Source organism: Felis catus, chromosome B4, assembly GCF_018350175.1.
Source record: "Felis catus isolate Fca126 chromosome B4, F.catus_Fca126_mat1.0, whole genome shotgun sequence".
Classification (NCBI taxonomy): Eukaryota; Metazoa; Chordata; class Mammalia; order Carnivora; family Felidae; genus Felis; species Felis catus.
Genome location: NC_058374.1, coordinates 136,136,021 through 136,158,633, shown reverse-complemented (window position 1 = coordinate 136,158,633; position 22,613 = coordinate 136,136,021). Strand labels below are relative to the sequence as shown.

At 62.5% G+C, this 22,613-nt stretch overlaps 1 protein-coding gene across 3 annotated transcripts in view; it reads left to right on the top strand.

Annotated features, from left to right (window-relative positions):
• SCUBE1 (signal peptide, CUB domain and EGF like domain containing 1) overlaps nt 1-22,613 on the top strand; it is a 136,688-nt gene that overhangs the window by 57,644 nt on the left and 56,431 nt on the right. For all 3 annotated transcript variants that reach the window (XM_023257570.2, XM_023257571.2, XM_023257572.2), the window contains 2 exons: nt 17,734-17,859; nt 21,983-22,099. In XM_023257570.2, the coding sequence (XP_023113338.2) occupies nt 17,734-17,859; nt 21,983-22,099 (243 nt within the window). The remainder of the gene's footprint in view (nt 1-17,733; nt 17,860-21,982; nt 22,100-22,613) is intronic.

Sequence of the window (22,613 nt, the reverse complement as noted above, 5' to 3'; positions counted from 1 at the left end):
CGTGGATCACCTCTTCTCCGATAGGCATGGAAATTGGGTTCTAAAGAGAGGAGGGACTCTCTCGTCCAGCGTGCTTGCCAACCTGGCCTGGGGTTGTGTTGCCCGAGCCCGCACCCTGGGCGTGGCATGGCGTGGCATGGCGTGGCATCCTGGGTGGTCAGCGTGGGCCCGGAGCAGCAGTGCTGAGGGGCTCGGCCAAAGGGAACTCAGTTCCGTCTGGGGGCTGGGAGCCTGGGGGAGGTGGAGCGGGCAGAGGAAGTCCCTCAGAGCGGGTGGCCCCTGAGGGAGCCAGCTGGTAGTGAGTAGGGCAGGCGGTGGGCAGAGGGGCCCCTGGGAGATTGCGGGGCAGTGGGGGTTGCGGTGGGAAGGGAAGGGTGAGAGGCTGCTGGGACCATCTGGGTCCGGGCCTGGGTTGAAAGTAACGGGTCAGAAGCAGCTAACCTTGAAAAACAACTCAAAGTGGGCCGTGGAGACAGGCAGAAACCCGAGACACAGGGGGCCCACCTCATCCCTTCGTGGGCCTGAGTTCTGGAATAGTCTGGAGCGGGGAGGGCCCTCAGACACCACCCCCCTGGCGCCATCGGACTGGGCCTGGCAGGTCGCAGTGACGACAGGTCACGTCTGTACCGTGCAGGGAAGGGGGCTCCGATTTGAGCCCCTCTGACGTGCGTGATGCTTCTCATATGTGGTTGCTTTTGATTTGGTTTCCAACCTAGCCTAGACTCCGGGTCTCCGGCCGCTCCCACCCCCCCATGCTCTTCTCTTCCCCGTGGGTCACCCAGCTGCCGCTCACTGCCTGGCCCTTCACGCAGGCTGGCGTGGCCTCGCATCTCGCACCGAAGATGCCAGCTCTGCTCTGGTTGGCCAGGAGAGCCTGTGTCCCAGCGGCCCCTCTTGCCTGTTGGAGGGAGTGCATCCCAGACCCTGAAACCAGACCCAAAGCGGATGCGAGTGAGAGGGTCAAGGCACTGTGCTCGGTGGGACTTTGGACTTTTCTGTGAGTGTTGCAGGGCACCTGTCAGTCCTGGAGGCGGAGGCACGGTCCACGCTTCAGGACGGTCACTAAGCACCTTGGGGTGGGCAGGGAGATAAAGCAGTTTTCCGGCAAGTGATGCTGTGGCGGGCGTCAGGGTCTAGAACTCACACAGGGGTAGTGTGGGCGAAGAGGAGGGTAGCCGAGGGGAAGAAGACAGAAGGGCGGCCGAGGGGAAGGTGACAAGAGGAAGGGAAGGTGACAGAACAGCGGTCAAGGAGAGGGTGACGGGGGGGGGGTGGCAGAGGGAAGGTGAGAGGCAGGGCAGATGGGACTTTCGGCAGAGCCCCGCCCCCTCAGGTCTGCACTTTGGGGAGCCTGTTGCCCGAGTCACGTGGGTGCAGGGTACCTCAGCGGCGGCCGCCTCCGGACGAGGCAGGGCCTGGCTTCCAGCCACCCAAGGAGCCTGGGAGGGGAGCCCGCAGGCTCCGCACAGGACCAGTCCACCGCTGCTTCCCATGAGGCTGAACGTGCTCAGCACCCTGGCCCGGGGAGAGGCTGGGGGCCAGTGCAGGTGGCCACCCCCGTCGCCTGGTCAGCCCCGGCCTGGCCCCAGCCTGGAGCCTCAGCAACTCTCTGGGCGTTGACGGATGTGAGGGAAATCTCCGGAATCTGGGGCTTCATCGGGGTTTAGGGGCCTGGGATACTCAAGTGGAGTTTCTGGTCTCCCTGCACGTGTTCTGGGGGCTTGGGGACGGCGTATTGCCATCGATGTCACCCGAGTGACCTTGTGACCGGGCGTGGGAAGGGTCTGGGTTCCCCCGTCCTGCTTGGGGGGCAGTGCTCAGAGCCCCACCTTTGAGCCAGGGCGTGAACTCCCAGGACGCACAGACGGCGGGGGAGGCAGACACGAAGGTGAGGGCTGTGGGTTGGGGTGCCAGCACGGCGCGGGGGGAGGGGGGACTAGGCTCCGGCACAGGGGTCCTGGGCTGTGGGGGAGGGCCAGCGGGCTCGCTCACTCAGTCAGCAGAGAAGACCGAGCGCTGCACTTCAGATGAAGTCCCTCCAGCCAGCACGCAGACTCCAGCCCTGCAGGCCACACCCCTCCAGTCAGCCACAGCAAGAAGCCTCCGTCCTCGGGACCCTTGTCCTCGGGACCTGAGCCCGCTGCTAAAGCCCACACCACTCAGGCACTGACTGGGGAACTCCCCAGCAAGAGCCACTGGGGGGGTTTCGGGTACAGGGCCCTGGGTTTGGGCCAGAGCAGAGGGCCGCCTGCCGAGACCCCGGGAGCAGCCTCTCCGTCGGTCCCTGCGCTCGTCCTAGACCCTCCTTCTGCGTTCCTCCAAGGCCGGTCCTTGGCCCTCCTCTGGACTTTGTCTTCTACCCTGCCCTTCCTGCTCTGACTTGCCCTTCACCTTGGCCGGCAGTCAGACTGGACTCCGTCCCCAGCACCTTCTCTGCGAGCAGGTGTCCTCCCTTTCTAGGCTCATCCCCACCCCTCTACTGCTCAGCTCACGCTCCCCGTCACTCTGACACTCGCATCCACTCTGGGAGGTACTTTGGGTGAGAGCTGTCATCCCCACTCCTGGAGGGAGAACTGAGCCGGGCCACCCCAAGAGACGGTCCTCGGGACGCGGAGGGGCCGACCTTCTAATGCTACAGCCATTTCCCTTCTCCTGCTCCATCTACTTCCAGATTCCAGTAAACAAGCCTGTGGACAGACCCACAGTCCCTTCCGAGCTACCCCAGCCACAAAGCACAGCTTAGGATCTTACCAGTGTGCCTGGCTGGGGGGCTCCCATGGGCTCCCAAGATGTGGTTCCCCTGGCCCAAGGCCAGGCCTTGACCCAGGGGGCTCCAGCGTGGCTCCAGCAGGGCCAGGGACATCTCCTGCCCTGTGCCAGAGCTTTCCATCATCAGCTGTGGGTGCTGGGACCCCCTAGGTGTATGGGCTGGGAAGTTTCTGCTGTAAATGAGGGGAAACGGCCTGGCCACACTAGCGGATCCCACCCTGGCCCCAGGGCTACCCCTGCCAGCTCTCCCCGGGGCGAACCAGCCTGGCCGAGAGCACAGGGCAGGGCTTGTGCACAGGTTCTCCTCGATCCCCCTGCCCGCTGCAGGCCAGGTGGGCGGGAGAATAAACAGCCCTCGCATTTAGGGGGAAGATTTACGGTGCCGCCGGAGGGGACCCGTCCCAGCCCTGTGCAGTCCGGAACGGCCCCGGAGGCGGGGACGATAAATCCAGCCCATTATTTTTTACGAGCCTCCCACCCCATAAACAACTCCTCTGGCTGGTGAGCCCAGCTTCACGCCCTTCTCCTGGCCTGGCCTCCAGCCAGCCCTGGCCGGGCACCGGGACCCCAGCACTTACTTTGTGGCGCTGGCGGTGGGGATCTTCCTGTGCTGCAGCGCCTTAGGCCGCCCAGAGAGGACAGTGCAGGGCAGACGGTGGACCCAGCCCGAGAGGTACCTAGCCCTGGCCCCCTTGGCGGCCACAAGTCCCGTGGCCTCAGTTTCTGTTCCGTGAAGTGGGGCAGACATCAGTATTCGTTGATAGTCATGAATTAATATTTACAAGGACTGCTCTGGACACAGTGTGTCTAGGCACCGCTGTGCGCCCAGCCCCGTGCCTGTGCTTTGCCACGAGTGATCAGATCCCGAGAACAGTCTTGTGCCACTAAGTCCCTCTTGCAGGCCAGGAAGTGGGCGTTGAGAAGCAGAGAGATTTGTCCATGGAGCCCTCCTAGTGTGTCCTTTACCCGTTACGGGCCTCGGAGGGTGCTCTTCTGCCCCAAATGCCATTCCCCAGCCCCTCGCTTCCTGGAGAACTCTTCGTCCTCCTTCAGAACCCGGCTCGCTTTCACCTCCTCCGTGAAGCCCCCTCTGACTCTTGCCAGACACGTCTTCCTCTCCATGTGTGCCACAAGGTTCTGAGCGGCTCAGCTCTCTCTCGCGCTCTCTCTCTCTCTCTCTCTCTCTCTCTCTCTCTCTCTCAGGAGACCCGTGTGTGAGCTCCTAGAAAGGGCACAGACATGTTTCTTTCGCCGAACCCAGTGCGGGGAGCAGAGGAGACGTGCCGAGTGGCAGTGAAACGGGATGGGATTGACCTCGTGGGGGGGACAAAGGTCTGAATCGTGTGTGGCCTCGGTGGCAGGTCCCTCCCGTGGGCAGGATGCGCGGCACCCGGCGAGGACTTGAGCCGGGCCATGGTTCGGCTGGGGGCCGCGGCTGCCGGTCTCGCCTGGGCTGGCTCCCCGGCTGCGTTCGGCGTGCAGTCGGCCGAGGCCCCTCCAGCGGGAGAGCCCAAGTTTGCCAGAGGCTCGGAGACTCTCCCCTGCCACGGCCACCTCCTCGCCTCTCTGCCTACGCTGATTCTTCATCGGGGCACCTTTCCTCCCTGCTGCCCCAACCCTGCCCTCTTCCTCCCGGCGCCCTCCCCCCTCGGGCACCCAAACATGTATCCGGGGAAGCCACAGCTAGGCCGTCTGTTTAAGTTAGAATCAACGGTGAGAATCTGCGTTAAGTTCCCGCAAGTGGTTACACCTGCCCTTGATATGAGCTCACGGGAAAGGGAGACGTACTCAACATTTGTTGAGTGCCTGCTGTGCACCTAGCCCTTTATACCCTTTACTTCCCAGAGGACGCTTGGCAGGGACAGCCGCCACCACAGGGCACAAAGCAGGGGATGGGGGTGCCGGGAGGGACCGCAGCACCGCTGGTTTGGGACGGAGCCACACAAAGTGTCTCTGTCTCTCGAGCCCCCGCTCTGGACTGCACCGCGGCAGGCCGCGGAGGACAAGCGCCAGCTGTGGGGCCGGGGGGCTGCTCTGTGTCCTCAGAGGACCTCCTGCTAGCGTGTCCCCCAGCGTTCTTACCGGCTCCTCCTCCCAGGGGCCCCAGGGCTGCTGTGGCAACACTGTGGGGGCCGGGCACCCCCCCCCCCCAGGTCCCCTCCGTCTAGTCGCCTGTCGAGAGAGAGAAACGATTTGTTCCCTGGTCACGGCCCGGCCCATGGTCTGGGGGCTGCGTGAGCTGACTGTCCCCCCATGGCTTCCTCTAGGGAGGGATATGGTTGTCAGATGAAAGAGAGGACGCCGTTTCCACTTGGGTTTCAGGTAAGCAACGAATACTTTTTTAGTGTAGGTATGACCCACGTGCCATCTGGGGCATACTGATACCTGGAAGTGTTTGTTGTTTTTCTGAAATCCACACTTAACTGGGCATCTTCTGTGTCTGTCAGGCACGTGTGTAAATCTGGCAGCCCTGGGAGGAGGAGAAGGACACCCCAGACCTCAGGCCTCTCGAGCCTGGGCGGAGTGAAAAGCCTGCCGGGCCTCAGACGGGCTTGGACGTGCTCGTGCTGACGCCTAGTGGTCAGCAGGGGAACTTCAGGGGGTCGGAAGGGGAGGGGGATAGCCGCGAGGTGACCCAGGGGCCGGGGAAGAGGGGACACGGGGGAGACAGGTCGCCTTCACGGAGCACCTGAGACCCGAGGGGCTTCACAGAGCAGGAGGCTGGGCCGGTTCGGGGCCGCACACCTTCAAATGGGCTGGGATGGGAGGCGTGAGGCAGAACCCGGAAACCAGGCCCACCCCGCCTCAGCGACGCCCACGGAACTCTGCAAACGTTTGTCCACGCGTGTCTGCCCAGACCGCCGCGTGGTCCTCGCATCCGCTAGGCAGGCTCCCTCCCATCCCACAGAGGCAGCTTTCCGGGGGCGCCGGTGTCGGACCTGGTCCAGGCACCGACGGGGCGCCGGAGGAAGGCTGGTGTCCGTCCCTGCTTTCCGAGAGGGCAGGCCCGGCCCAACCCCCCCTGCTGTCACCCGGGATGCCGGGAGCCAGCCACGTCTCAGCAGCGCGTCGCACGCGGTGCCTGCCCACACGGTGAGCAGCGGTGACTGTGTGGGCCGGGCATCCCGCTGGCCTGGCTCGCAGCTTCCGCACGGAGGCTCGCACAAGTGGTGCTCTGCGGAGGCTCATGGAATGTGCGAGGGCCCGACGAGAGCCTCGTGAGCCGCCTCCTGACGCGGCAGAAAGAACGCGGAGCCTGAGAGCCGGGGCATCGGGAGCCCCAGGGGACAGAGTTGAAAGGTTCTGCGTAGACGCCGGGCTGACTGCTGCGTGACCCAGTGGAAAAGGAGGGCTTTTGTCTAGATGGTCTCCAACGTCCCTTCCAGTTCTAGCTTTCCAGAAAACTGGTCCCTTCTGGCTGTTTGTTGGCATGGAATCCACAGCGAGGCCGCTTCACTTTAGAGCCATGACTCTTGTCTACAACCGGTGCGCCTTGAACCCACCGCCCCGCGGGCGTGTGTTGAACACCCACGAGCGGCTCGACTGTGGTCGGGCCCTGCGAGAGCGGAGCCCGCGAAAGGCGCAGAGGAGAAGCAGCCCGGTCTTGTGGCGCGGTCTGGTGCAGAGGGGACCCGGCCTAAACATACGCGGGAAGAAAGCGCAAGTAGGCCAGTGAGCAGATGACAGGGACGGGGTGAGGAGTCCAGTCGCAGGAGGGTTGGACCTCCACGGCTGGCCCAGCTGGGCGGCAAGCGCCGGAGAGGAGGCGGCGTGCGAGTTCAGAAGGGCCGGTCCGTCCCGGCGGGGGGCCGCTGAGCCTGAAGGAAGGGCGGCCGGTAGTAGGAGGGCCGAAGGGTCCTGCCTAGGGGGCGTGGGGGTGGGGGGCAGTGAGGGAAGATCAGACCCACCGAGGCAGTGAGACACGGGCAAGGAGGAAGAGGGAGCAGAGTCCCCTGAGGGCCCCGAGGCAGCCGAGGGGGCCCCAGGCATGGTAGGTGGGGTGTGGGGCGAGCATTTGACCGCTGCTGGAGAGTGGCCCAAGGGGACCTTGTCCCGGCTCCACCACACGAGTTGGGAGATCTCTCTCTGAGCCTCAGCATCGTCACCCCTCACGTGGGCCTGCTGATAGGACCTGTGCTCAGAGTCGTGCAGACAGTCAATTAGGGACATTCGCAAAGAGGCAAAGTGCACGGGGCCTGGCCTTGAGGGGCTCTGGGTAAGTGGAAGTCTGTGGTCTCTTGTACTCCCACTCCCCAGGTGGGGGCGCCCCTGGGGACGCAGCCTGGGCCGGGCCGGACTCCTGGTCAGCTGGGGGTCTAGCCCGGGGCGGCCGGCTGCTGGCACTTGGGTCGGGCCTGGCATTGCCCGAGAGGGTGACGTTTCGGGGGCAGAGGGTAGGAGGCGGAGCCCTGCGTCCTTGCTCAAGCCCAGGCTCTGTGATGAGAGGCTCCTAGAGCGCTGTCTAGGCACAGACACCGTTGGAGTGTAATTAGGGGAGCGGGGCAGATCCAGGCAGGCAGATGGTGCAGGGTCACGGTCGGCACGGTGACTGCGGGCCCCACCCAGGTCTGGGCCCACAGACAGACGCGCCCTGTTGCCCGAGTGTTGGTCCCTGTTCTGACGCAGAGCCAAAAGCCCAGGGTGGCCGAGCGCAGGTCCCTTGCCGGTGCAGCTGGGCTCGGTGAGCATTTCTCGGGTCTTCATTGCAGGCTAGGCCCTGTGCAGGGCACCAGGGCGAAGAGGTGACTCAGTCTGGGGCCCTGCCTCCTCAAGGAGCCCCTCGTCTGGTGGGGGGAGCCCAGCAGACAGCAGTTACGGTTAGTGTGCTGGGTGCCCTGAGAGCGCGTAGTGCAGGGGCTTTGGAGGCCCAGGCCAGTCCCCTAACACAGACTAGGGACTGGAGGTTGGGGGGGAGGGGGGGGAGAGGAGGGAAACAAGGAAGGCTTCCTAGAAGAGGTGACATCCAAACAGAATCTCAAGTAACTATAGTCGAAGCTGCTATTCAAAGGAGGAGGGCATGTGTCCCAGGCAGATGGAACTACATTCCCAAAGGCTCCAAGGTGAGAAGGGAGGGCAGGATGTGCAGGCTGACGGAGCATCCCTGTTACCTAGGGCCACGGCAGGCTGTGGGGGGGGGGGCGGGAGGACCTTTGGCGCCAGACTGCAAACCAGCCTAACCCTATGGGCGCTATGGTTTGGGGGGTGGGGGGGCATTGATGAGTTTTTAGCAGTGGGATTTAGCAGTCAGATTTATGCTCTAGAAAGTTCCCTCTGCAGCTGTCAAGTGGAACAGGTTCAAGTTTCACCTCTGTCACATCCTACGTAAGTGACCGTGGGCAAATTGCTTAACCTCTGTAAACTCTAAAATGAGGATAAAGTTACTTGCTTTGCAGGGTGACATTATAAAGACCTATAGTCTTGTCTTTGTCCCTACACGAGGCTGGGGCTGGGCCCTGGGGAGTCGGGGATGAACTGGGGGTGCTCCGGCCCTCAGCGAGCTCGGGCAAGGGTCTGAGGAGCATGGAGATTGGAGGGAGGGCCAGGGTGAGAAGCCAGCATCTTGGAGCAGCTGGCATCTGAGATTACTTGGAGGGACAGGACGTGGAAACGTGCACGTAGCCTGGGAGGGCAGGGGCTGGGTCATTCCGGTCACCGTGGGGAAGGTTAACGAACAGAAGGGGACGAGCCCGGGCTTCCCTCCCGTCCCCTGTCCCAGATACGGGTCTCCACTGCCTCCTGGAAGTCCCTGGGAGCACAGGTTCTGTGAAACTCGGGTTCTCCTGTCCTGCCCCGTGTCCCTTGGGCAAGCCACCCAACAACTCTGTCCTCCTTTTCACTTGCAAGGTGGGGAGAACAGGTTACTCGGAGAAGTGCCCGGGAGGCTTTGAGGAGATTATTCATGTAAAGAGCTTGGCGTATACAGCAGGTGCTCACTGACAGTAGCCGTGGTTGTCATCAGCCTGCAGCGAGTTTCTGGAGGGCCCCTAGGTCCGGCCCCCTGGATCCCCAGGCCTCCTCTCTGTGCCTCGGCGCACCCATCTGTTAAGTGGGGCTAATAGCCTGGTGTGTGGAACAGCTCGGCACACGGGCAGCTCTGGGCGGTCGGGCTCGGGCGTGGTCGTCGTTCGAATCCCCGCTCCCCCAGTGGCCCATCCCTGCCACTGCTCCTGTGCCTTTCTGTCGTGGCACGACCTTTCCACGTTTCCTTCATCCCCCTGGTTTTTGCCTGCCTCGCTTGGACGGCTTGCCTCGTCTGGGTTGGGGAAGGCGGTAGCGTCTTCCTGCCACCCCCGAAGGCTCCAGCCTCTTTCTGGGCTCCATAATTTTCTATTGATGAGGTCGAAGGGGAGGAGAATCCCTCCCTCCGGAGGTGGGGGGAAGGGCGGAGCGGGGTAATTGTTCTTCTCCCGGCTCTGCCGTTCCCAGCTCGCCTTCCCTTCCCGTGTGTTTAAGGGACATGGGTGCGGAAAATGATGTTATTGATGAAGTCGCCATAGCAACGACCCTCGGGAGGCACGCATTCCGGCTTTGTTATCCTGGGCCAGGGCAGAGAGAAAGGCCCAGCTCCTAAGTACAAACAGATTGGGCCCGCACCCACCCCCCCCCCACCCCGCCCTGCTTGAGATGCATCCGTGAACTTTGCTTTGCCGAGAAGACGCGATGTGCACACTGGTTTGGGGCAGGCAGATTCTGCGGTGGTTTAACTGTGCACACTCTCGTGGAGAATCCAGACGTGATGGAAGGGCTTTGGGAAAACTAGGCCCTGGCGGGGAAGGGCTGACGGGGCCCGGGCCCATCCCAGGGCCCGGAGGAGGCAAGAATCGAGAAGGGGCCCATCTCGAGGAAGCCCTGGGCACTGGGCAGCAGAAGGCAGGGCCCGGGACCCTGGCCCTGCTCCCCAGGCACGGCGCGGCCCTGGCACGCCCTTCCCCACCCTGATCTAGCCTCCATGTGCTTGCTCATGAGATGGGCGTGGCCGTACCCACGTCTTCGACTCATGATGAGGGCTCAGTCACACGAGAGCGTCGCCAGAGCCCTAGTCTCTATATCACGTGTTCTGAAAGACTGAGAAAGGGCTCCTGATTGTGTCCCAGACCCAGCCTTTCTCCCTCTCCCACGGCCACTGCCCTCCCCTAGTCTCCTTTGTCCCTTTCAGGGTGATAGCGCCTCCCATGTGCTTGTGGCCCGTGCTGGCTGCCCTCCGACAGCATCCACAGCTCTCTGCCACGGAAGTGCACCCCTACCCTATTTACAACCTTCCTGTACCCGCCCCCCTCCCAGCCTGGGACCCAGTCCCTCAAGCTCTTATCTGTGTCCTTAGCCTCAATGGCCCAAAGAAGGGGAGGGCACACTGAGTGAGCGCCTGGGAGGCCCGGCCTGTGACTTAGCCACTTTTATATGGATGGAAACTAAGGCTCAGAGGGCCATGGTTGCCCAAGGTCCTGAGGGCAAGTGGCAGAGTCTGAAATCGGACCCCGTGACGCAGCCGTGAAGCGTCTGTCTCCTCATCACTCCCCGCCCCATCCTGGGCACAAAGAGACACTCGGTCGGAGTTTGCAGAGCATCATTAGATTTGGACGGGTTAGATCAAATTAGATTGGACCTGGCAGGCAGCCTGGCCTGACTGGCACCGGGTCCCTGAAGACCAGGATTTCTGGAAACGATTCTGAAATTCGATCTTCTTTCCCCTCTAGGCAGGGAGGTAAACAGGGCTTCCTGCTGAACTTGGCACTGTGGTTACTCCCCATATCAGGACGGGGAGCCGGGCCAAGGGAGGCTGCACCCCGCCCAAGGATGCCGTCTTGTCGTCCGGCTCCCAGGAGCACATGCCGTGCAAAGCAGGGGCCGCAGGAGGACAGAGTCTGGGCCAAGGTCCTTCCGTTCTGCGGCTCACGGAGAGCCGCACCGTGCCCGGCCCCAGGCTCGGCCTCTGCCCTGAAGGAGCCTACGGGCTGGCATCGGTGGAGGCGGCGTGCCGGTTAGAACTGGCCAGAGTGCCCCGGCCCCCTCAGGGGAGCCGGGGTGGGGCTGCAGCACAGGGGGTGGAGCGGAAGACGCTGAGGCCTCTTCCGGCAAGGAGCCCAGGACCGTTCGCCTGGAGCACCTCACATGCCGTGGGGTTCACCTATTCAAATTCACTTACCCTCGGCAGTAGCTGTGCTGGTAATACTACCTGTCAGCTCACTGTCCTCAGGACAGCCCCCCCGGGAGAGGGCAGAGGGAGTGCCACCTTCTTTACCCCTGGGGCCGAGGCAGAGGAAGCCCCACGCCAGGCTCCAGGTGACGGAGCTAGAGCCCCATCCCCTGCCCGGGCCCGAGCCACCTTGGTCGAGCTCACCCGTAAGGTGAGGGACTGATGTGGGTCATCGTAGGTTTGGACTGTGTTAAGGGAGAGGCAGGGGGCTGTCCCACGCGTGACCGCGGGACTTGTCAGAGCCTTTAATGTGTGCTGTGGAGTTCCCGAGGTGCCGTCCCAGAGAACGCATGGCTGCGAATGCCACATAACGCTGTCACGATTCTCTGTGAGATGCTGTCGGGTGGGACAGCCTTCGTCTCTCCCTTCCTCCCTCCCTCCCCTCCTCCTCTCCCACCCTTGTTCTCCTTGTATCTCTTTCACCCCTGTGCTGGGCACTGAGGACACAGACAAGGATAAAGATGTCCCTCTGAGTTCCCCATGGCGGCTGAGGAGGGTGACTTCGCAACCACGTGCACGTAGCACAAGGTAGACAAAGGCAGGAACCCTCTCCGTGCCACACGCATCACGTAGTTCTATCATTCAGGTGTCGTGGCAACCCTCGGAGGTAAAGGTCATGACAACCCATTTCCCAGCTTAGAAAACAGAGACCCGGAGAAGAAGGCATCTGACCAGAGGCTCAGGTACAATGCATCTCAGCCCCAGCCCCTCTTGAGCTCTGCACAGCCTTCCTCGGGGTGCCTAGAGGGTGGTGAGCCCACGGGCAGGCCACCCTCTGGGCCCGGGAGCTGGCCCCTCCCTCTGGCTCTCCGCGTTCGGTAAGACCCGCTACGTGCAGCCAGGGTCCTGGGCACCGGGACGTAGCGGTGGACGAGGCCCCTTCCTTCCTGCGGGAGCTCTCTGGTTCGTGGGAGAGGTGGCCGCAGGTCGACGTGCACGGGGGAGAAACGGAGTGGTCCCTGCCTCCCACCCCATCAGCACTTTGCCGACTGGAAGGAAGAGACACGGAGCCAGGAGACTCGGTCTGTGGGGTCAGATCTACCTGACGCCTCCGTCACGTAGCGGGGGCTGTGCCCAGTGCTGCCCAGAGGCATCGGTCTCACGGGCTGGCGCATCGGCTCGTCGCTCAGCTGAGAGCCCGCGACCTTTCTGAGCGGTCATGGTGGGTGTGGGCCAGGCCTGTCCGAGGCCGCCCTGGTGCCTCCGGCCCGGTGGGAAGGCCGGCACGGCTGCAAACGGAGAAGAGGACTCAGAGGACGAGTGGGCGAGGAGGTGGGGGGGGCAGGCTGCTCAGGGAACCTCGTGCTGCTCGGAAAGGCTAAAGGGGTGACACAGGCACAAGAGTCGAGGCCTCGTGCGAGCCTGACGGTCCTGTAGCTGAGCTGAGGCTCCGCCCTCATGCGCGGTGGTAGCCGGTGCGAGGTCACGGGAGCCAGGGGTTACGTGCTTTGTCGAGGCGCTGCTCAGAGAGCTTCACGGAGGAGGAGGTGTCTGAACCGGCCTTGAATTTTAATAGGTTTTTAATTCCGGAGACAGCCACTGGTGACAGGCACCGCTTATTACGCTAAGGCTGTGCCAGGTTCCCAGTTCTGTTCACCCCGCGAAATGCTGCCAGTCAGCCTTCTGGGTCCCACAAGTGTAGCTCAGAGACCCCGGGGTGGGAGAGTCTGGCTGGGAGCCCAGCAGCCTGGATTACAGCCCTGCCATGTGATCTGGGACAGACACTTCCCATCTGGGGGCCTCATTTTCCCCTTCTGCAAGATGGATGGACAAGATGGGCCACAGGGATCCGTCTGTGGCTCTGCCCGCCACGCCGCACCTCTTCTCGTGGGCTGCAGAAGCCGCTGTGCCCCCGAGTGAGGAGAAGGTCGTGTGCTTCCTGCGTCTGTAGCTGGTGGAGCCGAATTACGGGCACAGAGGCGGCCAGGTTCCTTCCAGGCCCCGGGCCGGCAGTCGTAGCCATCTGGGGAATGGTCGCTGACACCATGGTGATGCCCGGCGGGCCGCCGTGGCGGGGAGGAGGTGCCTCCAGAAGCCCTCAGGCCGAGAGGAGCCCAGCCTCACGGGAAGCCCGCTGTTGGTGGCTGCTCTTCTTGGCTGCTTGCTCCGTATCGGCCTGTTTCCCAGCACGGTTGCTGCTTGGGTGTGAGGCCCAGACCCGTGTCCCAGACCCCCGTGGAAGAGGGGAGGTTATTCCATTTCCCTCCCTTCGTGGAGGATCCCCTCCCAGGCAGGACTTACATTGGACAGTGAGGTCACTGAGAAGGCTCAGAGCTCAGCCTGCCCGCAGGGCCCGGCCAGAGAGTCATGCTAAGCCCAGAGAGGAGAGATCTGGCCACCGTGTCAGTGCTGCGGGTGAGGCTGGGGACCGAGGAAGGCTTCCTGGAGGAAGGGACGCAGTGGCATTTGGCTTATGGAGCGAACACCTTACGGGACACCTCACGGGTTGACCGTTTCCTGTAGCGTCCAGTCTGTGGCAGGTGCAGGGACAGAGACACCCCCTTGCCCCGGCAGAGGCGAGAGGTGATGAGTGCCTGAGAATGGATGGGGGATGGGGACCTAGCTTCAGGCCCACCTGCACCCCCAGGGGTTCCAACAGCAAGGTCGGGAGTCAGCACCCACCCCATTCTCCTCCACAATGACTCTCCTCTCGGCCAACTCTCCCCTTGTTTGGGAAAGTATCGTTTTTAATTTAAAAATGTGTTAATGTTAACATGGGATAGATTTTCAGTTTCTATTTTTACAAATACAAACCGCCCCATTTAGTTTCCAGGATAGCAGATATTAGTAGCTATAGCACGTCAACACGTGAACAGAAGCTCGCAGGCTCCCGTGTAACGGTCAGAAACGTAAAGCCGGGCCCAAAGCCCTCTCCGCTGACGATCCAGCACTGGCCCCGCGCTCGGCTGGAGGAAAAGTACCCCGTGCTTCGGAGCCCGGGTGGGGAGTCCTCGGTGGGTCCCCTGACCTCACTCGGGACTTTAGGCGGAAGACGGGGGCCTCGCCTGCCTCTCCCACGGTTGCCAAGGCCGCTGAAGTGGACACGTTTGAGGCCCCATCACTGGTGGGGCCTGGGGCCCGCCCTTCCAGCCCCAGTGTCACTGCTTCCACGTCGACTTAGACTGGAACTCCGGATCACCCCCCAAATTATCCTTTGCCAGTGAAACAACAACAGCATGGCTCATTTTTAAGTCCGGATTCTCAGAGAGACTGCCTGATTGCAAGGCCACAGTGGAAGAAAAGGCTGAGGGACTTCTGAAGCCTTGTACTCGGTTTAGCAGCCAAAGTTCAAGGCCACATCCGCTCCCCAGTGACAGATTTATGGTTAGTGATAATTAGCAGGGTTTCTGGTGAGTTGTGTTTCTTTGGCTGGGAATGGAAATTGAATCTCTCTCTTCACAGATGAGCCTGAGCGCAAACAGGGGCCCTCAGGCTCTTCCCAGTTTAGGGAGAAAGCACAGATCCGTTTGAGTGGCATCGATTGCCTGTGCCAGCCCCAGGACAGCCCTGGGCGGTTAATACGGGGGGGGGGGGGGTGTGTGGGGGTCACGTGGGGTGGCCATCGGGAAGCCCTGTGGAACCGGTGCAGTTTGAGACAGGCCTAGGATTTCGTTTGTGGAAGACAGGGGGGCGAGGGCGTGGAGGGGGCGGTGCCAGGGGTCGGTCAGCAGGCAGCGTGAAATCACAGGCTGGAGTGCGAGTAGGAGGCGGAGGGAGACGAAGCTGGGAAGAAGCCCGAACACCAGCCCCTGTACCTCGTGGGCGCCAGGGAGCCATCATCAGGGTGGTGGTGGTCAGGGAGGCCCCTTGGCGGCCACCCCCCACTGGCCGGCCCCTGGCCAAGGTGGGAGTCTCTCGGAAGACTTGATGAGAGACAGCGTATGTCTCAGTGGCCCGTGAGATCCCCTCAACTGAGAGCCTTCTCCGAGGGGGGGGCTGCCGGGCCTAGACAAGGTCCCCGTGAGGACCTCTCTCCAGATCCGCAGAAGATCCCAGCCTTCAGTGCTCCCGTAGAAAGACCTACCGTCGGAATACCTACGCTGTCTTGTCTTTGGAGCACAGATTATCATTCCCATTATACGCAAGAGACTCAAGAAGTGAAGCAATTTCTTCTGAGACACGCAACCGGGAAGGAGGCCAGGCCCATGCCCACAGCTGCTGCCTTGGCAGTGACCGAAGAGAGCCATGCCACCTTGGTGAGGCTGGCTCTCACCGGCTCGCAAGGGCCGGCTGTGCACCGCTCCCCAGCTGCACCTCCAGGGACCTCTCCTGGCGCTGGGCATCAGCCGTGCTAGGGCGTTCGCACCCCGACAGCGGGCCGACCCTAACGCCCACCCCGAGCCCCGTCCGCGCCCCCACTCCCGGTTCCGCGTCGCGCAGCGCCCCCGTCCGCCAGGCGTGCACGGGTGCTGTTGTGGACTTTGGCCAGAGGAAGGGGCTGTCTCTCCAGATGAACTTGAAGCTTCCTACAAGGAGCCCTGTTTGTTCCGCTGCTGGGTCGTTGGTCACGCTCTGCGTCTGTCCAACCGCGTGCCTGGAACAAGTAAGGAAAGTGAGGTGAAGGAACAACATGGGTAGTCAAGTCAGGTGAAACCAGGGGTCAGCGCGCTGAGCAAAGTGCAGGTTTTACTCGTGGCCATTTCTTCGTTTTATTGATATTTAGACTTTTTAAAACTCTCTGCTGTGGGGCCTCTGGGTGGCTGAGTCGGTTGAGCTTCTGACTTCGGCTCGGGTCATGATCGCCGGGTTCGTGAGTTTGAGCCCCGCATCGGGCTCTCTGCCCGCCCCCCCCAAAATAAATAAACATTTAAAAATACATCTTGGTTGTAGCTGCCAGGGTGTTTGTGTTTTTAAATAGATGTCAGATCTCAGTTGCCCCCCACCCCCCGCCGCCACCCATGCTTAAAGTGGACAGGGTCAAGACTGAGCCAGTCCTGACACACACGTGGGCCACCTAGGGGAAGGGAGGCCCCCGTGTGTCCCCGCCCGTGGTGTTCCTTCCCTCCGTCCAAGGCTGGGCCTCTCGGGTAGGACGCGGAAGGAAGGTCTCAGGGCGCCGTGTGGGCGGACAGCAGCACCTCCTTTCATCTGCCCTTAGCCTCTTGATGGACTTGTGACCTACAACCTCTCACTTGACCCCAGTGACCTCATAAATCCTGGAAACTCCTCACAAATCACCAGGAAGATAAACATCAACGGGGGTCAACCGGAGGGGGTCCGAGCCACTCCAGGCAGGCTCCCGGGGTGGGGGGAATGTCCCAGGAACTACGGGTGGCTGAGGAGAGAGGCAGATGGCCCACCCCAGGTTTCCCTCGCTGTCCCCATTATGCCAGAGCCCTCAGGGAACATTTCCGTGTAACTCTCCGCGAGCAATGACTGGAGGCCAGGCCTCTGGAGCCTCGAGGTGAATGGTCCATGGTCCTTGCCCTGGAAACTCAGGGTGGCCCAGCTCTCTGCACTCCACAAGGCCTCTGGGCCAGGAGTGGGAAAGAGGTTTAGAGTCTGAGGTGCTGGTCCACGTCCTTGGGATGCCTCTCAGCGTACCGTGGGCCCTTGGGCCGGTGTCTCAAGCACGGTTTCCCCACCTCTGAAGGGAGCGCTTGCCTTTATAGGGGCACGGAGCCCGAGCACATGGCTCCTGCCTGGGGTTGGGAGCCCCGGTAGAGTCTCGGGGAGCCTGGAAAGAGAGGAGACAGGAACACAGCTGGCCTTGTGAGGGACAGGGCTTCCGAGCCTGGCCGGGAGGACGAGCTGGAAGGGCCCGCCAAGCAGGTGCGACAGGGGCAGGGCTCCAGCTACAGGATGGGGACACGAGCAGGCGGTGGGGTGGCCCGGCCCCAGCACCCTGGGGCAGGCTCCCCTCTCTGATGCCTCCCAACCAGCAAGGCGGGGGGCTGAGTCTTCGCAGAACAAGGCGCCTGAGGTCTGCAAACATTTGCCTTTAAAAAGTAGCGTCTGCCAACCAGCAGGAGCCTCGGGCTGAGATTGTGGCAATGGTGACCCGCGTGCCCCGGGACGCGGAACAGGCTCCAGGGGGGTACAGGGGCGTGCGGACGGAGCCGGAGGTCGTACGGGGCTCTGCGTTTGGGGGCGAGGGTTCCTCGGGTCCTGGGGCGCACTGCAGGGACCGGGGACAGAGACAGACCCCCCCCTCTGGCAGCTGGGCGGTGGTGTGTAGGTCAGGGCGTGGCCGTGGGGCTGGTGAAGACGAGCCTCTGCCACCCTGAGGTCCAGGAGAGCAGCACGGCTGCCTCTGACTCGTGCAGGAACGCGGTGAGGGGTGGCCGCGCGGGGCCGACGGCGCCTCCCAGGCCACAACACATCTCCTGACTGCTGCTGCCCCCCCCCCCCGCCGCGGTCCCCTGACCCGTCAGCGTCCCCTCGGGGCCCAGCCGCCTGCCGCGCAGGGCCGCGTGCCCTTCCGATGCAATCCAAAGAGTGCTGCCTGCCGCCATCGTTTGAGATGCCGCCGCGCCTGCTTTAGTAGGGAAGCGGTCCGAAGCCCCAACCTGAACTCGGTTCCGTAATCCGACCTAGGGCGGGACCGCTTCTTCCGTGGGTCCCCTGGTTTCTCCCCAAGACCTCTCCAGCTGGACGGCTAGGTGCACACCCCTCCGTGCGCGGACGGTGCACGTGCGAACGGCGGCCCCAGAACGCTGCACTTGATGGTGACGTTTTAGAGGCCGCCTCTCTTCAGCCTGAAATTTTCTCTCTCTTCCCTCCCCCCGGTTCCCTCTCTCTCTGTCTCTCTCTCATCTGTCTCTTCCCAGAGGGTATGAACTGCATGAACAAAGACCACGGCTGTGCCCACATCTGCCGGGAGACGCCCAAAGGTGGGGTGGCCTGTGACTGCAGGCCCGGCTTTGACCTTGCCCAGAACCAGAAGGACTGCACACGTAGGTGGATGGAGGCAAATGGGTCAGACATCCCCACGCGTCTCCTGCCATTGCTTTATCGGGGGGTGGGGGGATCTGTCCAGTCGGCTGGACGTTTCCCCGGGAGGGCTCTCCGCCCCTCGGGGTCGAGAGGAGGGCCAGGTCCCCGAAGAGGCCTGGGGAGGCATGAGGGATGAGGGCTGTGATCGCTAGACACGGCGGTTTCCCCACCTGGCACGAATCACCGACAGCCCCGGGGCAGGACCCTGCTCAATAGCCCTGCCGGTGCGAGCTGTGACCCTGACCCCAGAGACCCATGGGCCCCGAGCCGAGCCCTCCCAGGGTACGGAGGGCTGTGGCACGGAGACCTACAAGCCCAGGCTTCCCGGTGGGCCAGGGCGGCCCTTGGTGACAGGATGGTATAAAGAAGGAAAGGAGCTTGGTGGGGGAGGGGTCCCAGCCCAGCCCGTGCTGACCTTATTTCCAGGATCACAGATCGGAGCTTGCGGGCTGCCCCCGCGGGGCCCACTGTGAATGGTGATTCCCTGGGAGATCTGGGTTGAATGAGGCCTCTGGCCAAAGGTGCCATTCAGGACCAGCTTGGAGGTCAGCCCACGGGGCACAGGTGTCATTCAGCCCCTTAATGTGGTCCTCCCCGGGAGGACTGGGAGCCCGCAAACGAAGCAGGACCGTGGCCGAACACACGAGTCCCCAAGAGCGTCAGACCCAGCTCCCAGCGGCTGCGTGGGGAGTGGCAGGGTCAGCCTCGGCTCACCGGGCAGCTGGGATGCCCACCGTGGTGCCGCGTTTGCTCTGTGTGTACGAAGAGCTGAGGGAGGCCGGTGTGCCTGCTGCCCACATCTGGCCAGAGACGCCTGCTTCATTCCAGCCCCGCTCTGTGACGCAGAGAAAGGTGTGGAGGAGTCCGAATCCGATTCCCGGTAGAGAAAGCAGCCCCAGCCTTGCCACTGAAACGGGAGACTGAGCTGACCAGCGCTCACAGAGAAACTGGCCTTGCTTTCCATCCTTCGTTCTGTGGAGAAGACAGCTGGCCCTCGCCGGCCTGTCGTCCTTAGTCCGTGATTGTCATCAGCTGTTCTGTGGGTGGCCGCCACGCCTTTCCCAGCCCATGCTCCTCAGTCACCAAGGTCTTGGGGACCCACATGCACTAGGCACAGTCCCTGTCTCCAAGGAGCTCGTGCTCCAGCCCCCACTCGTGATGCGTCCTTTCCCCGAAGTGGAGATGCTTCCTTCTCCCCAGGCACGTCCCGAGATGCGGGCAGCCTCCCTCCTTGTTGCTGGCCTTTCCTGTGGTCCCTCACAGATGAGCGTGTGGGCGGTCACCACGGGCGAGTGCCCGGCTCCAGCCCCAGGACTTTGCCAGGCCCTCTGTCCTCTGCATCGGACAGTTCCTTTAACTACAGAGAAACCCGCTGCGCCTGGTGCCCTTCAGAACCGAGAGTGCAGAATTGCAGCTTTCCCAGTCCTCCGGACCAAGGTCAGGGACAAGCACGTGTGGACTGGGCAGGCTTGTTGACAGGCTCAGCCAGAAGTAAAGAGTGTTCCTTCCACAGCAAGACTGGCCAAGCCTTGAGCTGGGTGCTGGGGAGAAAGCTCTGCGAGCCACAGGCGGTGGCTGGGACCCACTGAACCGTCTGGGATGAGCACTGCAAGGGGACAGGTTGCTCAGAGGACGTCTCCCGAGGGGCCGAGCTGATCTGAGAGGTCGGGGACAAGGCAGGGCCCTCTCTGAGCCGGGAAGCAACCCCCCACCTCCCCACCCTTCAGTGAGAAGACTCAAGCCCTGGACCCGCATGTTTGCTGGTGAAAGAAATAGAAGCCCCGCCCTCTCTGCTGGCGGGGGCTCCGTATAGCCAAGGTGTTTATAGAATTGGATACCGGTCCTGGGGGCAAGGAGTGGGTGACCGCAACCCTCCTGTGCAGGGCCCGCGCGGATGGCCCTGGCTCCCGCCGTGTGGTCGACGTGAAGGGTTAGCATAAAGTTGGTTCTGAGGCTTTCCCCCCGGCCCTTGAGGCCGACTGAGGTCTAGGAAGTTCTACATCCGGATTTGGGTTGGGGGCCTAGCCCGCCTCCGTGGGCCAGCAGGACCGCAGGGCCTCGGCACCCAACTCTTCTATCCAGAGTGCGGGGCCCACGCCGGGGCCACAGGGGCTTTTTCCATCCCTTCTTGGTGGTCCCGGAGCTCCAGGCGCCAGCACGCACTTCCACGTACCAGCTGTGGGCGCTCTCGGTGCTCGCTAGCCCGGCCCCCACGGTCCATGAGATGCGGGCACGCCCGTGTGGGGGAGCACGGGGCCCTCAGCACGGCCCTCCCCCAGCTTGCCTCAGACAGACCTTCGCCCTCGGAGTCGCTTGCAGGGCGCGGCCCATCTCCTGGAGCCCAGAGCTTGGAAACAACTGTCTGCGGTGTCCTCACGGCCTCCTCACGCCTGCACCCCTGCCCCCTGTGAAACGAAGCTTCTCTCAATCTGGAGAGGCGCGTGACGTCCAGCCCGAGGCGGGGCTGTGCCTGGGGCTCTGCCCTCACCTGAAATCTGTGCCCGCCTCTGCCCTTGGCTTCCCCGGGGCTCTTCCTAGGCAGAGAGCTGAGCTGTTTCAGAGACGGGAGACTGTGACCGCAGGCTGCCGGGCTCCCCGGGAAAGCTGAGAGAAGAGATGCTCCCGTGGAGAAGGGGCCAGAGGGGCTCCGCACTCCAAGTCCCCGTTGTGCTTCCTGAAGAGTTGTGCACGTCCTCGAAATGTCACCCCGGAGGTTGGGTTCCTCCTCCAGGCGGGACGTTAGCTCCCTGTGGCAGAGGCAGCCCGGCAGAGCCTGTCCCTGGTTGCAAGGACGGCATCTGAGACACTGAGCAGAAGCCACTCTCTTCGTGTCCTCCTCAGCCGGCAGGGAGACGGCACGTGTCCAGGCTGACAGGGTCCCCGCCATCGCTGGGGACGGACGCCCTGGAGGCTCTGTGCCGTGCCCTGGGTGAGAGGGGTGCCTGGGAGAGGCGGCTGCGGGCCTCGGTTCTGGAATGCTTGGGACCCGTCGTGGGGAGCTGCCACCCGAAGGAGCGTCATTAATCCAGACTGCCACTCCGGAATCTTCGGCCCCTCCGACGGTGGTTGGCCTGAGATTTATTTTTGCATATTTGATCATCACTGGGGTCCTGCCAAATACATGAAGAGCGTAGATAGAATTCTAGATAAGTGGTTAAGGTGTCAGGAAGACAGCCCGTCCTCAAGGCCCTGGGGCACCGTTTGCATACAGGCGATGGGCACCCCGTCATCTTACGAGCTGAGTAAAGCGGGGGCTGCGAGAACCCCTCGCACAGAGATCTCGGATCTCCTTCGCCGCTACTTCTCACCCTGAGACGGGATAACAAGCGGTTTTCTTTTAAATAAACCGGAATTTATCTTCTCCTACCTCAGACTGGCTGTGTTTTGTTCGGCCCCCTTTTAGCCGACCCGGGTCGCTGATGCCGTGAAACGTTCTAAGACTCTGTGAGACGCTGCAAACTACGTGACGTGTTTCCATAAGAGGTCGTTCTCAAAAGCGCACCTGAGATGACATTAACGTGCATATGTTCTGTCTGTTTGAACACTGCCTCCGGGGGATCCGGGCTCTGAGGGGATACAGGTGGAGACGGCCGCTGGGACTAGGAGGGAGCAGACTTCCGTGGGGACACCCTCCCGCACGCGGAATGAGTGTCCCCCTCGCCACGGGCCCGCCACCTCCCTCCCTCGCCTGGCAGGGCATGCCCGGCATTAACAGACACTTGTCCCGTCCAGACAGGCAGTGTCGAAGTGCCCCCGGAACCTAGGAAGGATAAAATTGTCTCCCCTAGCGCTTTCTTCCCCGAACACCGTCCGAGTCTGTCAGCTGGAACCGGCCCTGAAGCCCACGCGACCCGAGTCCACCCGTCCCACCCCAGTTCACGCCCAGGGAGCGAGCAAACCCATCCAAGACCCTGGTGGGGCCGAAGTCCAGGGAAACGTGTGCTTACTCACTGTTTATCTTATGCCGTCACTTTGCCCACCCCCCCGCCCCGTCCCTTAAGAGAATCAACCAGCGCCGATAAACTAATCCTCTTTGTTGTTGTTCCTTTTATACACACGTATGTACGCTTTGGGCCTAACTAGTAACCTGTAACTATGGAAACGGAGGCTGCCAGCACAGCTGTGAGGACACAGACACGGGCCCCATGTGTGGCTGCCACCAGAAGTACGCCCTCCACTCAGACGGTCGGACGTGCATCGGTAAGTAAGTGTGCCCGGCACTGGCACCCGTGCGCCCCCCCCGCCCCCCCAGGGTGCACCGTGTGGCCCTGCCGTTGGCCAGCACCCCACCGCGGCCCGGTTCCCAGGAAGTGAGCCTGAGGGAGCAAGAAAAGGAGCGCCCAGGTCCCCACCGAGGGGGCCGGCAGACGTCCCCGAGGGAAGCCTTCTGTAGAGACTTACCCAGGGCCATCCGGCCACCCAGGACCAAGCACCTCCGCTCCGTGTCACTGTGGGCTCTCTGCGGGTCCTCCTCCTCAACAGGGGGGTGGCCTGTGGGGAGGAGGAAGGTGTGTGCGCCCGAGGAGGGGACCTTCTGTCTTTAAAGCGCAGGGGTTTCCCTCCCGATACGGGGACGCACAGCACATACGCCTAACCTGCACCTTGGCCCCATTAGCGACGCGAGCTGCCCGCCACAGTCTAGAAAGCCAAGGGGTTTGCTCAGAAAGCAGCTCTAAGTCTTCATCGTCTACACCAGGGGAGACGGACGGAAGAA